Source organism: Denticeps clupeoides, chromosome 14 (assembly GCF_900700375.1).
Source record: "Denticeps clupeoides chromosome 14, fDenClu1.1, whole genome shotgun sequence".
In the NCBI taxonomy this organism is placed as follows: Eukaryota; Metazoa; Chordata; class Actinopteri; order Clupeiformes; family Denticipitidae; genus Denticeps; species Denticeps clupeoides.
In genome coordinates this window covers 76,562-96,012 of record NC_041720.1, presented here as the reverse complement: position 1 = coordinate 96,012, position 19,451 = coordinate 76,562, and the positions used below count along the sequence as shown (strand labels likewise).

At 48.8% G+C, this 19,451-nt stretch overlaps 1 protein-coding gene across 1 annotated transcript in view; it reads left to right on the top strand.

The window, feature by feature from the left end:
- The first annotated feature begins 2,561 nt into the window (after positions 1-2,561).
- Positions 2,562-19,451, top strand: part of LOC114763837 (solute carrier family 35 member F1-like) — a 33,643-nt gene continuing 16,753 nt past the window's right edge. The window contains exon 1 of the mRNA XM_028953632.1: positions 2,562-2,814. Within this exon, the coding sequence (XP_028809465.1) occupies positions 2,705-2,814 (110 nt within the window). The 5' untranslated portion in view covers positions 2,562-2,704. The remainder of the gene's footprint in view (positions 2,815-19,451) is intronic.

Sequence of the window (19,451 nt, the reverse complement as noted above, 5' to 3'; positions counted from 1 at the left end):
GGATGTCCAGCGCAGACGGCTTCGGGCCAGTTTGGTACCGGCACCTCGTCCGCCGTCCGCATGCGTCCGCCGCTTCCTGTCAGTCTCCGGCTCGCCCCGCTGAATGGCCGCTCCACACCTTCAACGCCGCCAGACACGGGAATGAGAGGCAGGGGTCAGGACCCTGCTGAACATGAAGCCATGGAAGGCCAGGGACAAGGAAGCTTTTCTAACAAAGGACAAATTTGTCCTCTGCATTTAACCATCACCCTGAGTGAGCAGTGGGCACCATGACAGGCGCCCGGGGAGCAGTGTGTGGGGACGGTGCTTTGCTCAGTGGCACCTCAGTGGTACCTTGGCGGATCGGGATTCGAACCGGCAACCTTCTGATTACGGGGCCGCTTCCTTAACCGCTAGGACACCACTGCCCGGGTCTACAGTTACATCAAATTGTTTACAATTACAAATGTTATTTAATTTCATCTTGACAATTGAACCTTTTTATTGTTCTTTTCCAGAGTGATTGCACGTAAAGAAAATGTCTTTACTTTTTTACATTTACTTTTTCACGGTTGGTTTGTATTACAGTAGAACAATAATATCAGTTCATTTCTTTACCTTCTGTCACTGCGGTGAAAAGTTTACTTAAAAGTTACTAGTTGTTACAGGCCACCATCTTGGACGAGAACGTCACAAAAACGGTCTGCTCATTGTAGCAAATGGAAGTGTCCACGCAGCGTACGAGACCTTGACCGGTGTATTTGAAAGCGTAATGTGACCATGCAGAACATGGATGGCATGCATCGTAATGCATCGATATGGAGGCGCTGATAATCATAATCGGATGGAGTCATGAGACCAGGTTCACACCTCCAGTCCACAAAGTCCCTGCTCAGGTCTCTGTACTCTTTGTCGTCCTCGTCCTTGATGCAGGTATGACATTCTATACTGTTCCACACTGTCAAAGGTTCTTTGCATGCATTTCTTTAATAGTTCCCTACTAAACAGTATTTATTTAAAGAAATTTATATTTTTGTTTCTTTAACAGATAATAATGCTACTTATTCAGGATATAAATGAACATCCCAAACGTCCCGAATATTTTGACACCGCAGAAACGGGTCCTTTACTGGCAATGTTCGGCATAATGTTTTTTGGTCTTGTGGCGATATTGTACCTATGGTATAACCATATTTGGACCCTTGAGGTCTGAGGTCTGAGCTCTGGCCGGGGCACTCAAGAACATTCAGAGAGTTGTCCTGAAGCCACACCTTTCATATCCACACAGTCCAAATAGTCCCACTGGGTCCTGTGTGAAATTGTATATTTAGTTTGATAGTAAATTTTAAATTAAGTAATTTTTTACTTTTACTCAAGTAGATTTTTCGATGGGTACAGAGTAAAGATTCTTTTCCTTAATGACATTTTTTTCAGGACTCTTTCCACCCGTGGGTATGAAACGTATACAGATCATGGCTCTCGTGTGGTTCTCGTGTGGAGCAGGTGTCAGGTGACCTGGTCATACAGGTCCTACTGGTGTTGATCAAGATGGGACGTTTTAAACAAGGTTATGGACTGACGACTACATAGAACGTAGGAAAATGTCTTCAAAGTCTCTTCTTTTGTGGATGATGTGAAAGACGTCACAAAACTTTACAAAGGAACCTCACAGCAAGACTCAACAGAGAAGATCTGCAGTTTATCTAGTTCCACAAAATCAGATTTCTAACCTCACCTAAAAAAGTGTGTCGTGGTCGCCCATCACGCTCCTCAGCCCTCTCTCTCTCTGTTCCACGCCCCGAAGTGGTTCTGAGGCCTCTTGTTCTTCAGCATGGAACCGCTGACCAGGCCTGCGGCTCCAACAAAGAGGCCATTACTCCGCAAGAAAACTTGGTCTTTGGAATTTCCGATGAGCGTCGCAACACTGCATCACTGTCCGGCCTACAAAAGACCCCTGACGGCTCCGGGGAGGACAGTCACCCCGTTTTCACGCAGCCAGACTAGTTCTTTTCTAACAAAGGTTCCGCAAACGTGCAGGAACCTCAATTCCGATTCGAGAATTTGAAATAAATAGATATTTCTGTTTTTACTTAAGGGTAATTCTTCCATGCATTCCATACGTTATGGGACCGCAATCACTTCACTTTTTTTTTTTTTTTTGAGGTCCCCTTGATGAAGGTCCCGTCCGCACACACTGGTCCCCGGGGGCCTGTCATGGTGCCCACTGTCACCAAGGGCGATGGTTAAATACAGAGGACACGTTTCACCGTGTCACTGTGTATCACAATGACAAAAAAAAAATCTGCACGTCTGAGACGGGATCAGCACGTCATCCAGCACAAAGAAGCAGAGAAATTAAAATTCAAATTAAGACGTGATAACAGTGATTTTATAGTTTAAATGTATTAATGATTATCGTAATTGGTACCAAATCTGGATCGATGTGGGCGGAGCCTGTGCCGAGGCGAGCGCCAGCCACGTGCGCCCCCTGGCGGCTGTGGCGGGCACCGCCCCCTCTCCTCTAAACCCCGCCCCTCCGGTCCGACGCCTCAGTCGTGCGCGACGCGCTGGGGGAACAGGTGCGGTTCGGGCGCACCTGCCAGCCGACCCGGACCGAGCGGAACCGGACCGCAGATGGACCATCCGGGACAGTGAGCAGCGCGGAGCCGCCCGCGGAGCACGATGGTCTGAAGCCCGCTGCTGCACCTCCATCTTCACCGCCGAGATGCTGCCCGAGCAGCAGAACCAGGTCCTCGACGCCATCGAGCCGGTCCGGACGGAACCGGACGCGCCGACGCCCGGCCTGGTGCAGCGGATGCGCCGGGTCTTTAACAGGTACCGGTTCCGGTCCGCTCGGGGCTTCACACGTTTAAACAGGCGGCTCTTTGTGAGAAAGTTTAAAATTCGCATCACGTTCGACAGAAACGTCATCAGTGATCTTCCCATAACACACACACACACTCACACACTACACACACACTCACACTCTCATACACTCACACCTCACATAATTACAAGCACATATACACACACACACACACTACACACACACTCACACTCTCATACACTCACACCTCACATACATACAATCACATACACACCACACACACACACTCACACACACACTGCACACACACTCACACTCTCATACACTCACACCTCACATACATACAATCACATACACACTACACACTCACACACACACTTACGCACACACACACTCACACTCTCATACACTCACACATCACATACATACAATCACATACACACACACACTCACACACACTCACACACTACACACACACTCACACTCTCATACACTCACACCTCACATACATACAATCACATACACACCACACACACCACACTACACACACACTCACACTCTCATACACTCACACCTCACATACATACAATAACATACACACACACCACACACACACACTCACACACACACTACACACACACTCACACTCTCATACACTCACACATCACATACATACAATCACATACACACACACACTCACACACATCACACACTACACACACACTCACACTCTCATACACTCACATCTCACATACATACAATCACATACACACACACACACACTCACACACACACTACACACACACTCACACTCTCATACACTCACACATCACATACATACAATCACACACTCACACACACACACACTACACACACACTCACACTCTCATACACTCACACCTCACATACATACAATCACATACACACCACACACACACACACTACACACACACTCACCACTCTCATACACTCACTCACTCATCATACAATCACACACACACACACACTCACACACTACACACACACTCACACTCTCATACACTCACATCTCACATACATACAATCACATACACACCACACACACTTACACACACCCACACACTACACACACTCATTCACACACACACACACACACACACTAGACACACCACACACACACTCACATACACTCACACATTACACACATACTCACACACACACTCTCATACACTCACACCTCACATACATACACTCACATACACACTACACACTCACACACACACTTACGCACACACACACACACACACACACACACTTACACAAACACACTCACATACGCCCTACACACACACACACACTACACACAGTCACACAGACTTACACACACTCACACACACACACTCACACACACTACACACACAGATGATGACAGTGGTGGCCTAGCGGTTAAAGAAGCGGTGCCACTGAGCAAAGCACCGTCCCCACACACTGCTCCCCGGGCGCCTGTCATGGTGCCCACTGCTCACTCAGGGTGATGGTTAAATGTAGAGGACAAATTTCACTGTGTGCACCGTGCGCTGTGATGCTGTGTATCACATGTGACAATCACGTCACTTTACTATATTCACTATATCTCTGTTGTATGATTAGAACTGTGCGACAGTAAAATATAAGAATACATTATAATATTTGGTACCTCTGTGCTCCTCCCCCTGGTAATTGGTGGATTTATTTGTGACCACGCCCACCATTGTACGTCAGGGAACAGTGTGATTAAAGCAGGTGTTAGATGTGAAATCGGGGTACTACGCGGGTGTGTATAGAACCGGGACGCCGGTGGGGACGTCCTGGGTTCCAGGGTGGCCAGTAGACTGGTGGTCAGGCTCTTTCTACTGGACAGACCTGGTGCCACCACAGGTCCTGTTAACAAAGCTCAGCTTCTGTCCACCATCTGTTCTGTCTCCGCCCCCGTGGCCCCCTTTGTGCTGGACAGGTCCTGCTGAGGCCTGGATCCTGCTCCCCACGGGGCCATTGTGCTCCAGCTGGAGAAGAAAGGAGAAGATGGAGATGGAGGAAGACTCTCTGGGCTAAAAAGAATCCGAATGGGAGCATGACACCGATGACGCGTCCACCATGACAATATAACTCAGTACTTCTTGCTGTGGTGGATTGGAACTTCTGAGGTGATAAATCCAGGCGTTTGGGTTCTAGCTTCTGGGAGCTGGCCTGGTAGAAGCCTGCCTAGAAACCAGAAGACCACTTTGTCCCATTTTGTCCCACTTCACCCCGAGTCTGGGAGTGCTGTGTAGGGATTCGAACCCAGAAAACCTCCCCATCTGGTGGAGCCATTGGTCACAAGCTCCACCCACCAAACGCAACGCCACGTTTTAAAGTGTCGTTGTGGCGCACAGCAGCTGCATTTATATCCCGTCGCCGTGATGGTCCTCACCTACGCCAGTAGTGATGTCACACGCTCACACGCCCTCCAGAACCGCACAGGTTCTACGCGGCACAACGTGGCCGCAGGTTCAGCAGATCTGTGGCCGTTTCAATGCGCCACAAAGCATGCTGGGTACCCCCCCCCCCTTCCGAACACCGCCCTGTGGCCATTATGGTTTCAGGCGAGGGGGCGGGAGTCAGGGCCGCTTTACCCAGAGTGCACTGGGCACGTGGTTCCCCCGTCGATGGCGTATTAAACGTTAGTTAACGTGTTACAGTTTTTTACAATCTCCATGACAGTTTTTTCAAAACATTTAACAAGTTTCCTAAACTCGTAACGCACCGACACACCTAAAACACGCAACTGGCAAAACGGTTAATTTCATGCTCAAAATCACACATTGTAAACTAAACCCCAAAACTAATTTTCAAAATACAATAATACACTACCACAGTACACTATGTCTAGCAAAACCAAAATCAAATAATTACTCCAAACACTAACACATGTTCTCTTCCAACAGGAACATTCAGCCAAAAACAACACTATCATCAGCTGAAATGACAGAAACGGCATTATTTTATGTGTCAGGTCTGCCCGTATATTTGAAGCCTTTCTACGTTTTTGTTTTGTTGGGTTTAGTAAATGCATGCTGCAGAAATTCAATACAAAAAGTGAATGACCATCTCAGAGTAGCTTTATAAAATGTACAGTTTATGTAAAAAAAAATACAGACACAGAACAGACTTTATTTGCAAAAGGACATTACTGCAAGATATACAAACAGAAAAAGCACCGGAATTATAATAAAAAAAAAAAAACAAAGTAATCTTCTATTCTGCCCCGTCTTCTGCATTTGGCCACATGTTCTCATCCACATCACACCTGATATCTTCTCTGGCAAGGCATCGTGGGAAGAATCTTTTGGCATGCCTTATCCACCCCTGGCAGTGTTCAGCTGTGATGTCTTGGCATGCAGCGTCCATTGCATCCAGGAGGGACATTTGGTCATGTGGAAGATGGTCAAAAACCTTCCATCTCCAGGCTGAGAAAAACTCCTCAATGGGGTTGAGGAAAGGGGAGTAAGGGGCAAGGAAATGGGACATCATCCTTGGATGGGCGTCAAACCAGGCTGTGACTGCACGGGAATGGTGGAATGCCACATTGTCCCATGTGGTCTCCCACCTGTCCCCTTTCTACCTCTGGCACCAGTCTTTCGTGCAGGTCCTCTAGAAACAGGAGAAGGTGGTCGGTGTTGTAGGGGCCTGTATAAGTTATGTTTAGAACATGATGTTATATGTTCTGACATACAGTGTGAAAGCATTTGTAAATTTGACTGTAAAATGACATTGTTTCGGTCTTGGTTGAGCTTGAGTGTAAAAGAAGTTCAAGCATTTTAAATTGGTGTTAACTGTATGCATTTTGTATCAAAGCAACAAGAAATGTGTTAATTGTATAGCCTACAAAGACGGATGTTGTGCTCACCGTGTTAAGAGTTTAGGAAACTTGTTAAATGTTTTGAAAAAACTGTAATAATCATTCGCAAGCGCCATATTTGACGAATGGGGTTTTACTCCCAATATGAATATTATTTATTACTGACCGTCGGGTATTACTGATATTAAGGACAATAACTACGCTGCGTTCAGGAGATGGACCATCTACCAGTGATTTGACGGACAGGTTGAATTATGAACACTTTTTAGGTGTTTACGAATGTTGTGGGTTAATTTATTACTGTATATGGTTCTATTATACGTATATATTGCTGTTTATTACTGTATTGTCATCTGAAACGTGATGATTTAGGTCATGGTCCCCGCCGGGACGCCCCGCCGCGACTCCTCGGCGTTCCTGATCGATAACGGCGTCTGCGTTGTGCAGGAATCGTGATTACAGATACTCATCTATAATTCAGCGCGCCATCGAGCGGCTGACACGGTCTCCGCCGGCGCAGCTGCGGCTGCTCTGAGTTGGCCGGGGGGCGGGAGACCCGGGAGACCCCCGAGACCCGGCCCCGCCCGCCCGCGGGCGAGGCGTCTCTCCGGGCGACTGCTGGGATAAAGGCAGGAATTCAGGCCGCTTGTCTTGATGGGCGGGGCTGGCCGGATATATAAACCAGCACAACGTGCCGCGATACGCCGCGAAATCTCACATATCGGTTTACGAGGAGCGGCTGTGGTGATAAATTTATAAAAAAATCAACCGAACAGTCGTACGTTATTCAACGTCTCCCATTTATAACAGTTACATTTACAGCATTTACCAGACGGCCTTATCCAGAGCGACTTACACTCAGTAGTTACAGGGACAGTCCCCCCCTGGAGACACTCAGGGTTACAATCAGCAGTTACAGGGACAGTCCCCCCCTGGAGACACTCAGGGTTACAGTCAGTAGTTACAGGGACAGTCCCCCCCTGGAGACACTCAGGGTTACAATCAGCAGTTACAGGGACAGTCCCCCCCTGGAGACACTCAGGGTTACAGTCAGTAGTTACAGGGACAGTCCCCCCCTGGAGACACTCAGGGTTACAATCAGTAGTTACAGGGACAGTCCCCGCCTGGAGACACTCAGGGTTACAGTCAGTAGTTACAGGGACAGTCCCCGCCTGGAGACACTCAGGGTTACAGTCAGTAGTTACAGGGACAGTCCCCCCCTGGAGACACTCAGGGTTACACTCAGTAGTTACCGGGACAGTCCCCCCCCTGGAGACACTCAGGGTTACAATCAGCAGTTACAGGGACAGTCCCCCCCTGGAGACACTCAGGGTTACAGTCAGTAGTTACAGGGACAGTCCCCGCCTGGAGACACTCAGGGTTACAGTCAGTAGTTACAGGGACAGTCCCCGCCTGGAGACACTCAGGGTTACAGTCAGTAGTTACAGGGACAGTCCCCGCCTGGAGACACTCAGGGTTACAGTCAGTAGTTACAGGGACAGTCCCCGCCTGGAGACACTCAGGGTTACAGTCAGTAGTTACAGGGACAGTCCCCCGCCTGGAGACACTCAGGGTTACAGTCAGTAGTTACAGGGACAGTCCCCCCCTGGAGACACTCAGGGTTACAGTCAGTAGTTACAGGGACAGTCCCCCCCTGGCGACACTCAGGGTTACAGTCAGTAGTTACAGGGACGGTCCCCCCCTGGAGACACTCAGGGTTACAGTCAGTAGTTACAGGGACAGTCCCCCCTGGAGACACCCAGGGTTACAGTCAGTAGTTACAGGGACAGTCCCCCCCTGGAGACACTCAGGGTTAAGTTGGTAGTTGCTCAGGGACACAATGGCAGTAAGTGGGATTTGAACCTGGGTCTTTTTGGGCGACTGTCTCACCTGCCAGGCTACTCTCTGTCCTATAACTTAGTGTGTTCGTGTCCTTGAAATGCCTCACATTGAGGGACAGTCTGGACGGTGTTCTGATTTTCCTCTTGTCTTTTGGCCGAATTTGAATCCAAGACTCAAGTGTTCAAACTGAGAGTGTTCCGGAAATGCCGAGGACGCACGTCAACGTACGTGGACGAAGGACGTGGTCCCTGGTAGGATCCTCCGTATTGGACCAGCTTTGCAAGGTTAAGCGTTCTGCGGCCAGTGGAGTATTTTTGGTCGTCTCTTCGCCAGCTTCTGTTATTGTCCGAGTGCCGATTCAGCGGCATCGATTCCCACCGGGTCGAGTCAGCCGACCAATCAGAGAGCGTCTGGGGTTCCTCCTCCGCCTGCCGTATTTTTCATTTCGTTGGTGGCTGTGACCGGTGACCTTTTCCCGCTCTGATAGTCGATATTCTGCGTCCCGAGACGCGGCAGGACGGGTTTAATAAAAGCAGGAGAAGCTGTGGTGATAAGGGAGTGGGGACGCGCCGCGTCCCCCGGGAACCCGGCTCGTAGATTATAGATGGAGAGAGATGATAGTGGCGAGGAGGGGAGGAAATGAGCGGGTTATCGGCGCACCGGGGTTAATTAAAGGGGCGGGAGCACTGCCGGGGAGCTCGGCTGGAGCGGCTTCTTCTCCACACCATATTTCATGCTGTAAATGTGTATCGAGGACATAGTAGACACAGAACCACCTGGGATCCAGAGAATGGACATCCCTTATCACTTCTTATCTGCTGTACCCACATGGTACCCATATAGGGTGGTAGTAACCTAGCGGGTTTACTACCATCGTGTCCCTGAGCAGGACACTTAACCCTGAGTGTCTCCAGGGGGGGGACTGTCCCTGTAACTACTGATTGTAAGTCACTCTGGATAAGGACGTCTGGTAAATGCTGTAAATGTAAATGCTTCTATTTGACAGACAGTCCCATGTCTACATAATCAGGTATATTCTCCATTAGGCCCTACATCACTGACATGGACACACATCTGTCCTCTTCTGTCCCGGAGATGATTCCCGACCCACCGACATGTTCCATATAAAGCAGCAGTGGGAATTTCAGCTTGGTCTCCAGCAGCAGCGTCCCCGTGGTGACGCAGGACATAATCGAGGCATTTATGGAGACGCTGCTCTGACCTCAGAGACCCCCGGGGGGGCGGTGGACCAGATGCTGACCTTTACCCTTGGTCTGCCATGAAAGACGTACTTGTTTCCTATTCGTGTAATTTCCCAGAATGCAATGGTGGATTATTATAGTTCAAAATGGAATCAGCATGGAATATTTCCTCCGCTGTTAACGCTATCGATGATGAGGAGAGAGGGTGAAGAGGGGTGTAAGCCCGAGCCGAGCCCGACAAGTCCGGCTTTTTAAAGAGGGACCAATCCCAGCGGACCATGCTGAAGGATAGGTACTATAGACCGGTGACCGCAGCAGCTCGACCCGACGGGTCACGATTTACAGCTCTGCTGCAGACCAGGAGCATGTCTTCTCCGTCTTGGCCCCTCGGTGGTGGAATGAACTTCCAGCTCAGTCACTGAGCACCTTCACACGGCAGCTCAACACCTTCCTCTTTAGAGAAGATTTAGATGAACTTGGAACCTTCTTCCTGTCTGACTTCTGTATAGTTACATTTACAGCATTTACCAGACGCCCTTATCCAGAGCGACTTACAATCAGTAGTTACAGGGACAGTCCCCCCCTGGAGACACTCAGGGTTAAGTGTCCTGCTCAGGGACACGATGGTAGTAAGTGGGGTTTAAACCTGGGTCTTCTGGTTCATTGGCGTGTGTGTTACCCACTAGGCTACTACCACCCCACTATTCTTATTCACAACAGAGTGAATAAAAAGATTGTATTCATAGTTGGGGGTCCTAGTGAACCAGAACTGACCTCTTCATCCATGGTGACATGGAAGCACGTTGTAAGTGGCTCTGGATACGGGCGTAAGTGTAAATGTCGGGAGAATTTTGTAGACACCTGCCAGGTAAATATGTTCTGATCCAGGCAGCGATGAGAAGAAGAGTCCTGGTCGTTTGGAGGGATTTTGGGAAACAAAGCAGTCGGATTAAAAGGTTAAAAGAGGCCGCGAGTGATTGTGGACACGGGAGGGGGAGTGTCCCTCGGTGGAGAGTGGGCGGGGCCCGGGACGCGCTGGGTGCGGTCGACTCGCGGTGAGAAGGCTCTCGGCGTCCCTGGCGCCGGTGCCAGCGGGAGGGGGGTAAAGTTATCTCTGTGCTTGCGGTCGATGTGGAACTCGTTAACCCGGAGCCCGCGTCCCCAGGGAACGCCGTAAAAGGGGTGTCGGTGAGCGGCCCTGGCACTGTGCCGCCGGCCCTCCGGTAATTCAGGGCGGCGGCCATTACCAGGATTCACCGAGCATGAATTATTCATCATCCTCGGTTGGCCGTATTGTTCTAGAGACACTTAGCTCATCCTAATAAAAGAGTTTTGGGGGGTGGGGACTGTGTGGAATTCCACCAGTCGCTCCGTGCTGATCTAAAAGGGCTTTTAGGAGAAGGTGTGGAGAGTCGTCTCCTCCAAACCTGACACCGTCATCGTCCTTTATGGATATATACCACTAGGGTGGTAGTAGCCTAGTGGGTAACACACTCGCCTATGAACCAGAAGACCCGGGTTCGAATCCCACTTACTACCATCGTGTCCCTGAGCAGGACACTTAACCCTAAAAATTGCTCCAGGGGGGGACTGTCCCTGTAACTACTGATTGTAAGTCGCTCTGGATAAGGGTGTCTGATAAATGCTGTAAATGTAAATGATATATGTGTGTGTTTATGTGGTTCTGTTCGAGGTTTAGACGGTGGGTACGGAACCCCTAAAATTTCTCACTTTGTTATATTGCAGCATTAATGCAGCCGTTCTTCATTAATGTACACACAGCACCCCATATTGACAGATGTTTTGACATTTTTGCAGATTTTAACAAAGAAAAACTGAAAAATCACATGGTCCTACGTACTCAGACCCTTTGCTCAGTATTTAGTAGAAGTTCCCTTTTGGTCTAATACAGCCAGGATTTGGGGAGATGGGAACCTTACTTCTCACCATCTTGGAGTCCTTCAGGTGTTTTCTTAGCAAACTCCATGTGAGGAGAGGCGTCTGTCTGCAGCGATGGGTGGGTGACTAACTTTCTACCATCTCCCGACTGCATCTCTGGAGGTCAGCCACTGTGATCTTTGGGTTCTTCTTTACCTCTCTCACCAAGGCTCTTCTCCCCCAATAGCTCAGCTCTAGGAAGGGTTCTGGTCGTCCTAAAAAGTCTTCCATTTAAGGACTATGGAGGCCACCTTAGGAACCTTGAGTGCAGCAGAATGTTTTTGCTGGCATCTCCACAATTCTGTCTCTGGGCTCCTCAGGCAGGTCCTTTGACCTCATGATCCTCATTTGCTCTGACGTGCATTGTGAGCTGTAAGGTCTTATATGGACGGGGGTGTGGCTTTCCTAATCAAGTCATATTAGTATAATCAAGCACAGATGGACTCGAATGAAGGTGCAGAACCATCTCAAGGACGATCAGAAGAAATGGAGAGAACCTGAGTTAAATATATGAGTGTCACAGCAAAGGGTCTGAATACGTAGGACCAAGTGACCAGTTCAGTGTTTTTCTGTTAAAATGGGGTGCTGTGTGTAAACTAATAAAGAAAAAAAAACCCAAACTTAAATGGCTGCAATATATAACAAAGAGTGAAAAATTGAAGTGGGTCGGAATACTTTCGTACCCGCTCTATATTCTTGTATATTCTTGTAGTGCCAGAAGCTCTTTGTTTGTGTTTGCGCTGCATGTCTGAGATGTGGAATTCTGGCTTGGGGGACACTGTTCATTCTGAGGGCTCAATGGGCGGAGTCTAGAGAAAGATTTTGCGCAAAATCTTTGCACTTTTTACTTTTTTTTTAAACATTGTCTTTCACTCATTTGCACACCTTCACACTACCTGTTACACATATTTTATGTTAAAGACGTAAAAGTGTAATATTTGGTTATGTTTGCAATATTTGTATATTGGTTCATTGTATACTTGCAATATTTGCAATACTGTGGTCAGTATCAGTCGGTATATCATACCGTGTGTGACTGTGTACGTGACTAATAAATTTGAATTTGAATTTGAAAGTGAAGAAAAAGTGACTTGAACCGGCAACCTTCTGACTACAAGTCCACTTCCTTACCCGCTAGGCCACCACTGCCCCAAAGAGGTCGTAGCCCTGGGGGATTGTGGGTACAGTTTGGAGGGTTGAAATGGCCGGTTGAATGACCTGTGACCCTGCAGTCTGTCCACCCATGTGATGTCTTCGAGTGTGTCTTCTCACACTCCAGTCTTCTCACACAACCAATCAGAAGACAGTGGGCGTATCTCTCAGTTTTCCTTACAGCTGTCAGATGTGGTTCTCCTTATCCCATCAAGACCTCCCATCCCATCAACACACAACACACAGCGGACACAGCGGTAATCTTTCTCGCGCGGTTCTCTGTAGAGGTGAGTAAATAAACTTTGACTCTGTCTTGGGTAGCTTGTTTTTAAGAAGTGCTTGTGTTTTTGTTGACGTGACTAGGCGAGCTAAGTTAATGTATTAGCTTTCGCTGTCGTTATTGTTGTCAATCGGCGTCAGTTTCACCCGAACTAGGTACACGCCCACTCTTGCGTAGTCGTGAAACGGGTTATAGTCAACTCCACTACCTGTGGACCGCACCTGTAGTCACTCACAATTTGACCTGTACTTGTGGTACTACTCTCGCGCTACCGCGTCAGCCCTTGTGTGAAGACCCACTTGGGTAAAGACCTGCGACTCGTCCTGCGCGACTCTACCGAGCAGTAAAACCAAAATACAGGTAAATTCACCCATGCTCTTCTCCTACTTCTTTTTGCTAATCATGTCCATCCAGAACATTCCGCTCATTCACTCCAGGCGCCCTCCTCGATTCAATATACACAGAACACGCAACACACATAACCTCCACACACTCTCCCAGGCCTCATCTTGCCACCCTGAGTACTTGTTCGGACTGTGGAACTGTCAGTCGGCAGTCAACAAAGCAGACTTCATTCCTGCTTTTGCTACAGAACGAAATCTCCAAGTACTCGCACTGACTGAGACCTGGATCCGCCCCCATGACTCCGCTACACCTGCAGCCCTTTCCACAGACTTCTACTTCTCTCATACCCCCCGCCCCACTGGCAGGGGAGGGGGCACAGGCTTGCTCATTTCCAAGGACTGGAAATTCACTCCCGTTTCTGCTATTCAAACAACCAGTTTTGAGTTCCATGCAGTAACTATTACACACCCAGTAAAAATGTCCATAGTTGCTGTATATCGTCCTCCAGGTCCGCTGGGGAACTTTGTAGAGGAACTAGACACAACTCTCTCCTCAATTATAGATGAGGAACTGCCCCTTGTGCTACTAGGAGACTTCAACCTCGATCTCCTCAAGCCACAAACCACTGACTTCCAACACTTCATCTCTGCTTCCAACTTCACACTTCTCTGCACGCCCGCAACGCACAGAGCTGGAAAACAACTAGATCTCGTACTCACACGCAAATGCTCCACAGCCAACACTTCTGTCGTTCCTCTACATCTATCCGATCACTCTTTTATTCACTTCAGACTATCCCCCCTGGCACGCACCACACCCACCTCACACTTAACACAATTTCGCCGTAATCTCCGTACCCTCTGCCCTACTCAATTGTCTTCCGCTGTCTCCTCTGAGCTCTCCCCCCTAGACATCCTCTCTATTCAGGACACTAACCGTGCTACAGACATCCTTTTCTCCACACTAACATCTTGCCTCGAGAGACTCTGCCCTCTAACATCAAAACCAACACGTGCGACTCCACCCTCACCGTGGATCTCTGACGAGGTTCGTCGCCACAGGTCCCACCTTAGAGCAGCTGAAAGGCAGTGGAGGAAATCCAAGTGCCCGCTTCAACTTAATAAGTATCAATCTCTCCTAAAATCCTTCTCTGCTGCTGTAACTACAGCAAAGACCAGATACTTCCAGGACAAAGTAAACAACTGCAATGACTCTCGAAAACTTTTCTCGACTTTCAACCGTCTCCTGAATCCTCCACCCCCTCCCCCCCCTCCACTTCTCTCTCATCTGAAGACTTCGCCACCTTCTTCACAGAAAAGGTGGCTGACATTAGCAAACAATTCTCACCACCTAACCCCAGACCCCGTCCTGCTGTTACCTCTGAAACCAGGAATCTGTCTTCCTTTACTCCCCTCTTTGAATCAGACGTGTCTACACTTCTCCAGTCTAGTCACCCCACCACCTGCTCCCTGGATCCAATCCCCTCACACCTCCTTCAGTCCATACAGCCCACCATATTATCTGCTCTGACACATGTCTTAAACTCCTCACTCACAACAGGAACATTCCCCACTGCTTTCAAACAGGCTGTCATTACTCCCCTGCTCAAAAAACCCACATTAAACCCATCTCTACTGGATAGCTACCGCCCAGTCTCCAACCTTCCTTTTCTTTCAAAAATTCTTGAAAGAGCAGTCCTGGCTCAACTTTCCTCATTTCTCCACAAACATGATCTTCTTGACCCTTTTCAGTCTGGTTTCAGGAAAGGGCATTCTACTGAAACCTCCCTCCTGGCAATGATGGATGACCTTCGTGCTGCAAGAGCTGCCCGCAGATCATCCGTCCTTGTTCTACTTGATCTATCTGCTGCCTTCGATACAGTTAACCATGAAATTCTTCTCACCACACTCTCTGATTTAGGAGTCACAGGAACCGCACTAGATTGGTTCACCTCTTATCTCTACGACAGGTCCTTCAAGGTATCATGGGGAGGTGAGACATCTGTCCTCTCTAGGGTAACCACAGGGGTTCCACAAGGCTCTGTCCTTGGCCCCCTTCTATTCTCAATATACACTCGCTCACTTGGTCACATCATCCAATCACATGGCTTCTCCTATCACTCCTATGCTGATGACACCCAGCTCTATCTGTCATTCCCACCAGAAGATGCTACTATAGCAACAAAAATTTCGGCCTGCCTCTCAGACATATCGGCATGGATGTCTGAGCGACACCTCCAACTCAACCTATCCAAAACCGAGATTCTGATCTTTCCGGGCAACAATTCTCCTCAGCAAAACCTTTCAATTCAAATTGGATCACTATTGTTAACACCCACGGCATCTGCAAAAAGCCTTGGGGTTTGGATAGATAACAAACTGAGTTTGAACCATCATGTTGCTGCGATCTCCAGATCCTGCAGGTTCACTCTCTACAACATTCGCAAGATTCGGCCTTTTCTCTCACAACAGGCTACGCAGCTCCTCGTCCAGGCAATGGTCATCTCCAAACTCGACTATTGTAACTCTCTCCTGGCTGGAGCCTCTGCAGTCACCATAAAACCACTCCAGATGGTCCAAAATATGGCAGCCCGCCTCATCTTCAATCAGCCAAAATACACCCATGTTACACCTCTCCTTACCTCCCTCCACTGGCTCCCGGTAGCTGCTCGCATTGAGTTCAAATCCTTGATGCTTGCCTACAGGGCTGTAAATGGAACTGCGCCCTCCTACATCAACACTCTACTACCTAGATACACTCCTACACGCTCTCTCAGATCGGCAAACGAAAGGAGACTAAAAATTCCTTCTTCACGGGGTCTCCGATTCCAATCATGTCTGTTCTCCGTTGTTGTCCCTGGCTGGTGGAACAACCTACCCTCCTCCACACGACTAGCCGAGACTATCACCACTTTTAAGAAGAAGGTGAAAACCCTCTTATTCCAAAAATATTACAGATAAATTTAACACATACACATGCATACACATTTAACAAACAAATACAAGATGTATAAATACATTATAATTTTTCTTAGTCTAGCACCCAACACTCTCCGAGCATGTTCTTCAATGACAAGTCTAAGCCTTATCAGGGCTCTTAGTTTGTATACTTGATATTCTATAGAAATCGAACGAGAATTGCTGGTGTCTTCCCATTGTAAGTCGCTTTGGATAAAAGCGTCTGCCAAATAAAGTAAAGTAAAGTAAAGTAAAGTAACTCTCTGCATCCACCCTGTAAACCCGGCTGCATTTAGGAACTAGCGTGGCTGGATGTGGGGTCTCCTTATCTGGGTACAAATCCCACATAAACTGGGGGGTGGGGTTATCCTATGAAAGTGAAAGAAAGTGAAGTGATTGTCACACGTGATACACAGCAGCACAGCACACAGTGCACACAGTGAAATGTGTCCTCTGCATTTAACCACCACCCTGAGTGAGCAGTGGGCGGCCATGACAGGCGCCCGGGGAGCAGTGTGTGGGGACGGTGCTTTGCTCAGTGGCACCTCAGTGGCACCTTGGCAGATCGGGATTCGAACCGGCAACCTTCTGATTACGGGGCCGTAATCGAACCGGCAACCTTCCTTAACCGCTAGGCCACCACTGCCCCAGGTTTGAATGTAGATGATTGCTATCGCTGTGAGAGGTGGTTTGGAGGACGGGTTTCTCACCAGTTGCTGCACAATCAAATTTGTCAGTGACAAATTTTGTAGGCCACCACGGGGCTGTCATGGTGCCCACTGCTCACAAGGGTCATGGTTAAATACAGAGGACAAATTTCACTGTGTGCACCGTGTGCTGTGCTGCTGTGTATCACAAGTGACAATCACTCCACTTTACTTTACTGACTGTTGACTGTTCTCGTGTTGTAGGTGGGACAGAGCGCTTTGTCTTGTGATTGGACAATGATCTAATCCTTATCCTCTCGTCTCCTATTGGCATCCCCTGTAGAAGAGGATTTATTTACCGCGGTGGATAATGCCGGGTCTCTGCCTGGGCGGACGATTAACGCCGGGGGCCACAGTGTGTGAGTGTGACAGTCTGCCGGTGAAATATGGATGAGGGCCGCGTGCATGAGTAGCCCTTTATTACCGAGAGAGAGACGCTGAATTATTCATCCGCCGGAGGAGTTCTCGTGGAGATCAGCGAAATGGAGCTGCTGGTACAGAATGAAGATGAAATGTTCATGAGAAACGATTTTGCCTCATCAGGCCCCGCCCACCTACTGCAAGTTAAGGAGGCGGCCCCGTAATCAGAAGGTTGCCGGTACGAATCCCGGTCCGCCAAGGTACCACTGAGGTCCCCTTGATGAAGGTCCTGTCCAAACACACTGCTCCCCAAGGGTGATGGTTAAATACAGAGGACACGTTTCAGCGTGCACGTTTACCCGCCGGTTACGGTCACATTTTAATCTGGTCGCCCTGCACGTAGAGGCGTGAACACATGCCGTATAAACCGGTCTGGTGATTTTTTATTTAATTTAATTTAAAGTGAAGTGTGATACACAGCAGCACGGCACACAGTGCACACCGTGAAATGTGTCCTCTGCATTTAACCATCACCCTGAGTGAGCAGTGGGCACCATGACAGGCGCCCGGGGAGCAGTGTGTGGGGACGGTGCTTTGCTCAGTGGCACCTTGGCGGATCGGGATTCGAACCGGTAACCTTCTGATTACGGGGCCGCTTCCGTAACTGCTAGGACACCACTGCCTAGGTGGACAGTGATTTTCAGATCGTGTCCCTGCATCCCGACACCAGGCCGCCTGTGTTGACGCGGGGACACAATCCTCCGCTGTTGTGTAGTAGCCGTGTCCTGGTGTACGGCTGACGGAAATGTGGAAATGAGCGCCGTTGGGGGTCCTCGGAATTTAGATATATTCAATTTCACTTTCTACTGGCGCAACCAACATGGAACATTTAAACAACGTTACAGACCGCGTACGGGACGTGTACAACAGACAAAAACAGGGGACAGAGACAGTGCCGGACAGTGATGCGTAACGGTGATGCGGCCTGATTGGCTGAGATGGGGGCGGGGCACATCCTGGAATTCACCATGTTGGATCTTTCCAAGGTAGAAGAAACCTCCCCCAACGCTGGCTGTCGCCGTGGTGTTAACGCCCCTCCCCCAGCTGTTCCGCAGTTGTCATGGCGATGAGTTCGTGAACGAGTCCTGTGGCCGTCGCACGTTATTCAGGCAATTATCTCGTCAGGCTTTAATTAACGATAACGGTGCAGCTGAGATTCACGTGTCCTGAAGGACGATTACCTATTGATTGACAGCATTTGTGCTACGAACGTGGGTTGTAGCACGCACACATACACACTACACCCACACACACACACATCACACCACATACATAATCACACCACACACACGCACTACACACCACACACATAGACACACTACACACATCACACCACACACCACACATACACACACGCTTCACACCACACACATAGACACACTACACACACACATCACACCACATACACACACACACACATCACACCACACACATAATCACACCACACACACGCACTTCACACCACACACATAGACACACTACACACATCACACCACACACCACACATACACACACGCTTCACACCACACACATAGACACACTACACACACACACACACACATCACACCACACACATAATCACACCACACACACACACTTCACACCACACACATAGACACACTACACACATCACACCACACATACACACACACACACGCTTCACACCACACACATAGATACACTACACACACACACATCACACCACATACATAATCACACCACACACACGCACTTCACACCACACACATAGACACACTACACACATCACACCACACATACACACACACACACGCTTCACACCACACACATAGACACACTACACACACACACACACATCACACCACATACATAATCACACCACACACACGCACTTCACACCACACACATAGACACACTACACATACACACACACACACACGCTTCACACCACACACATAGACACACTA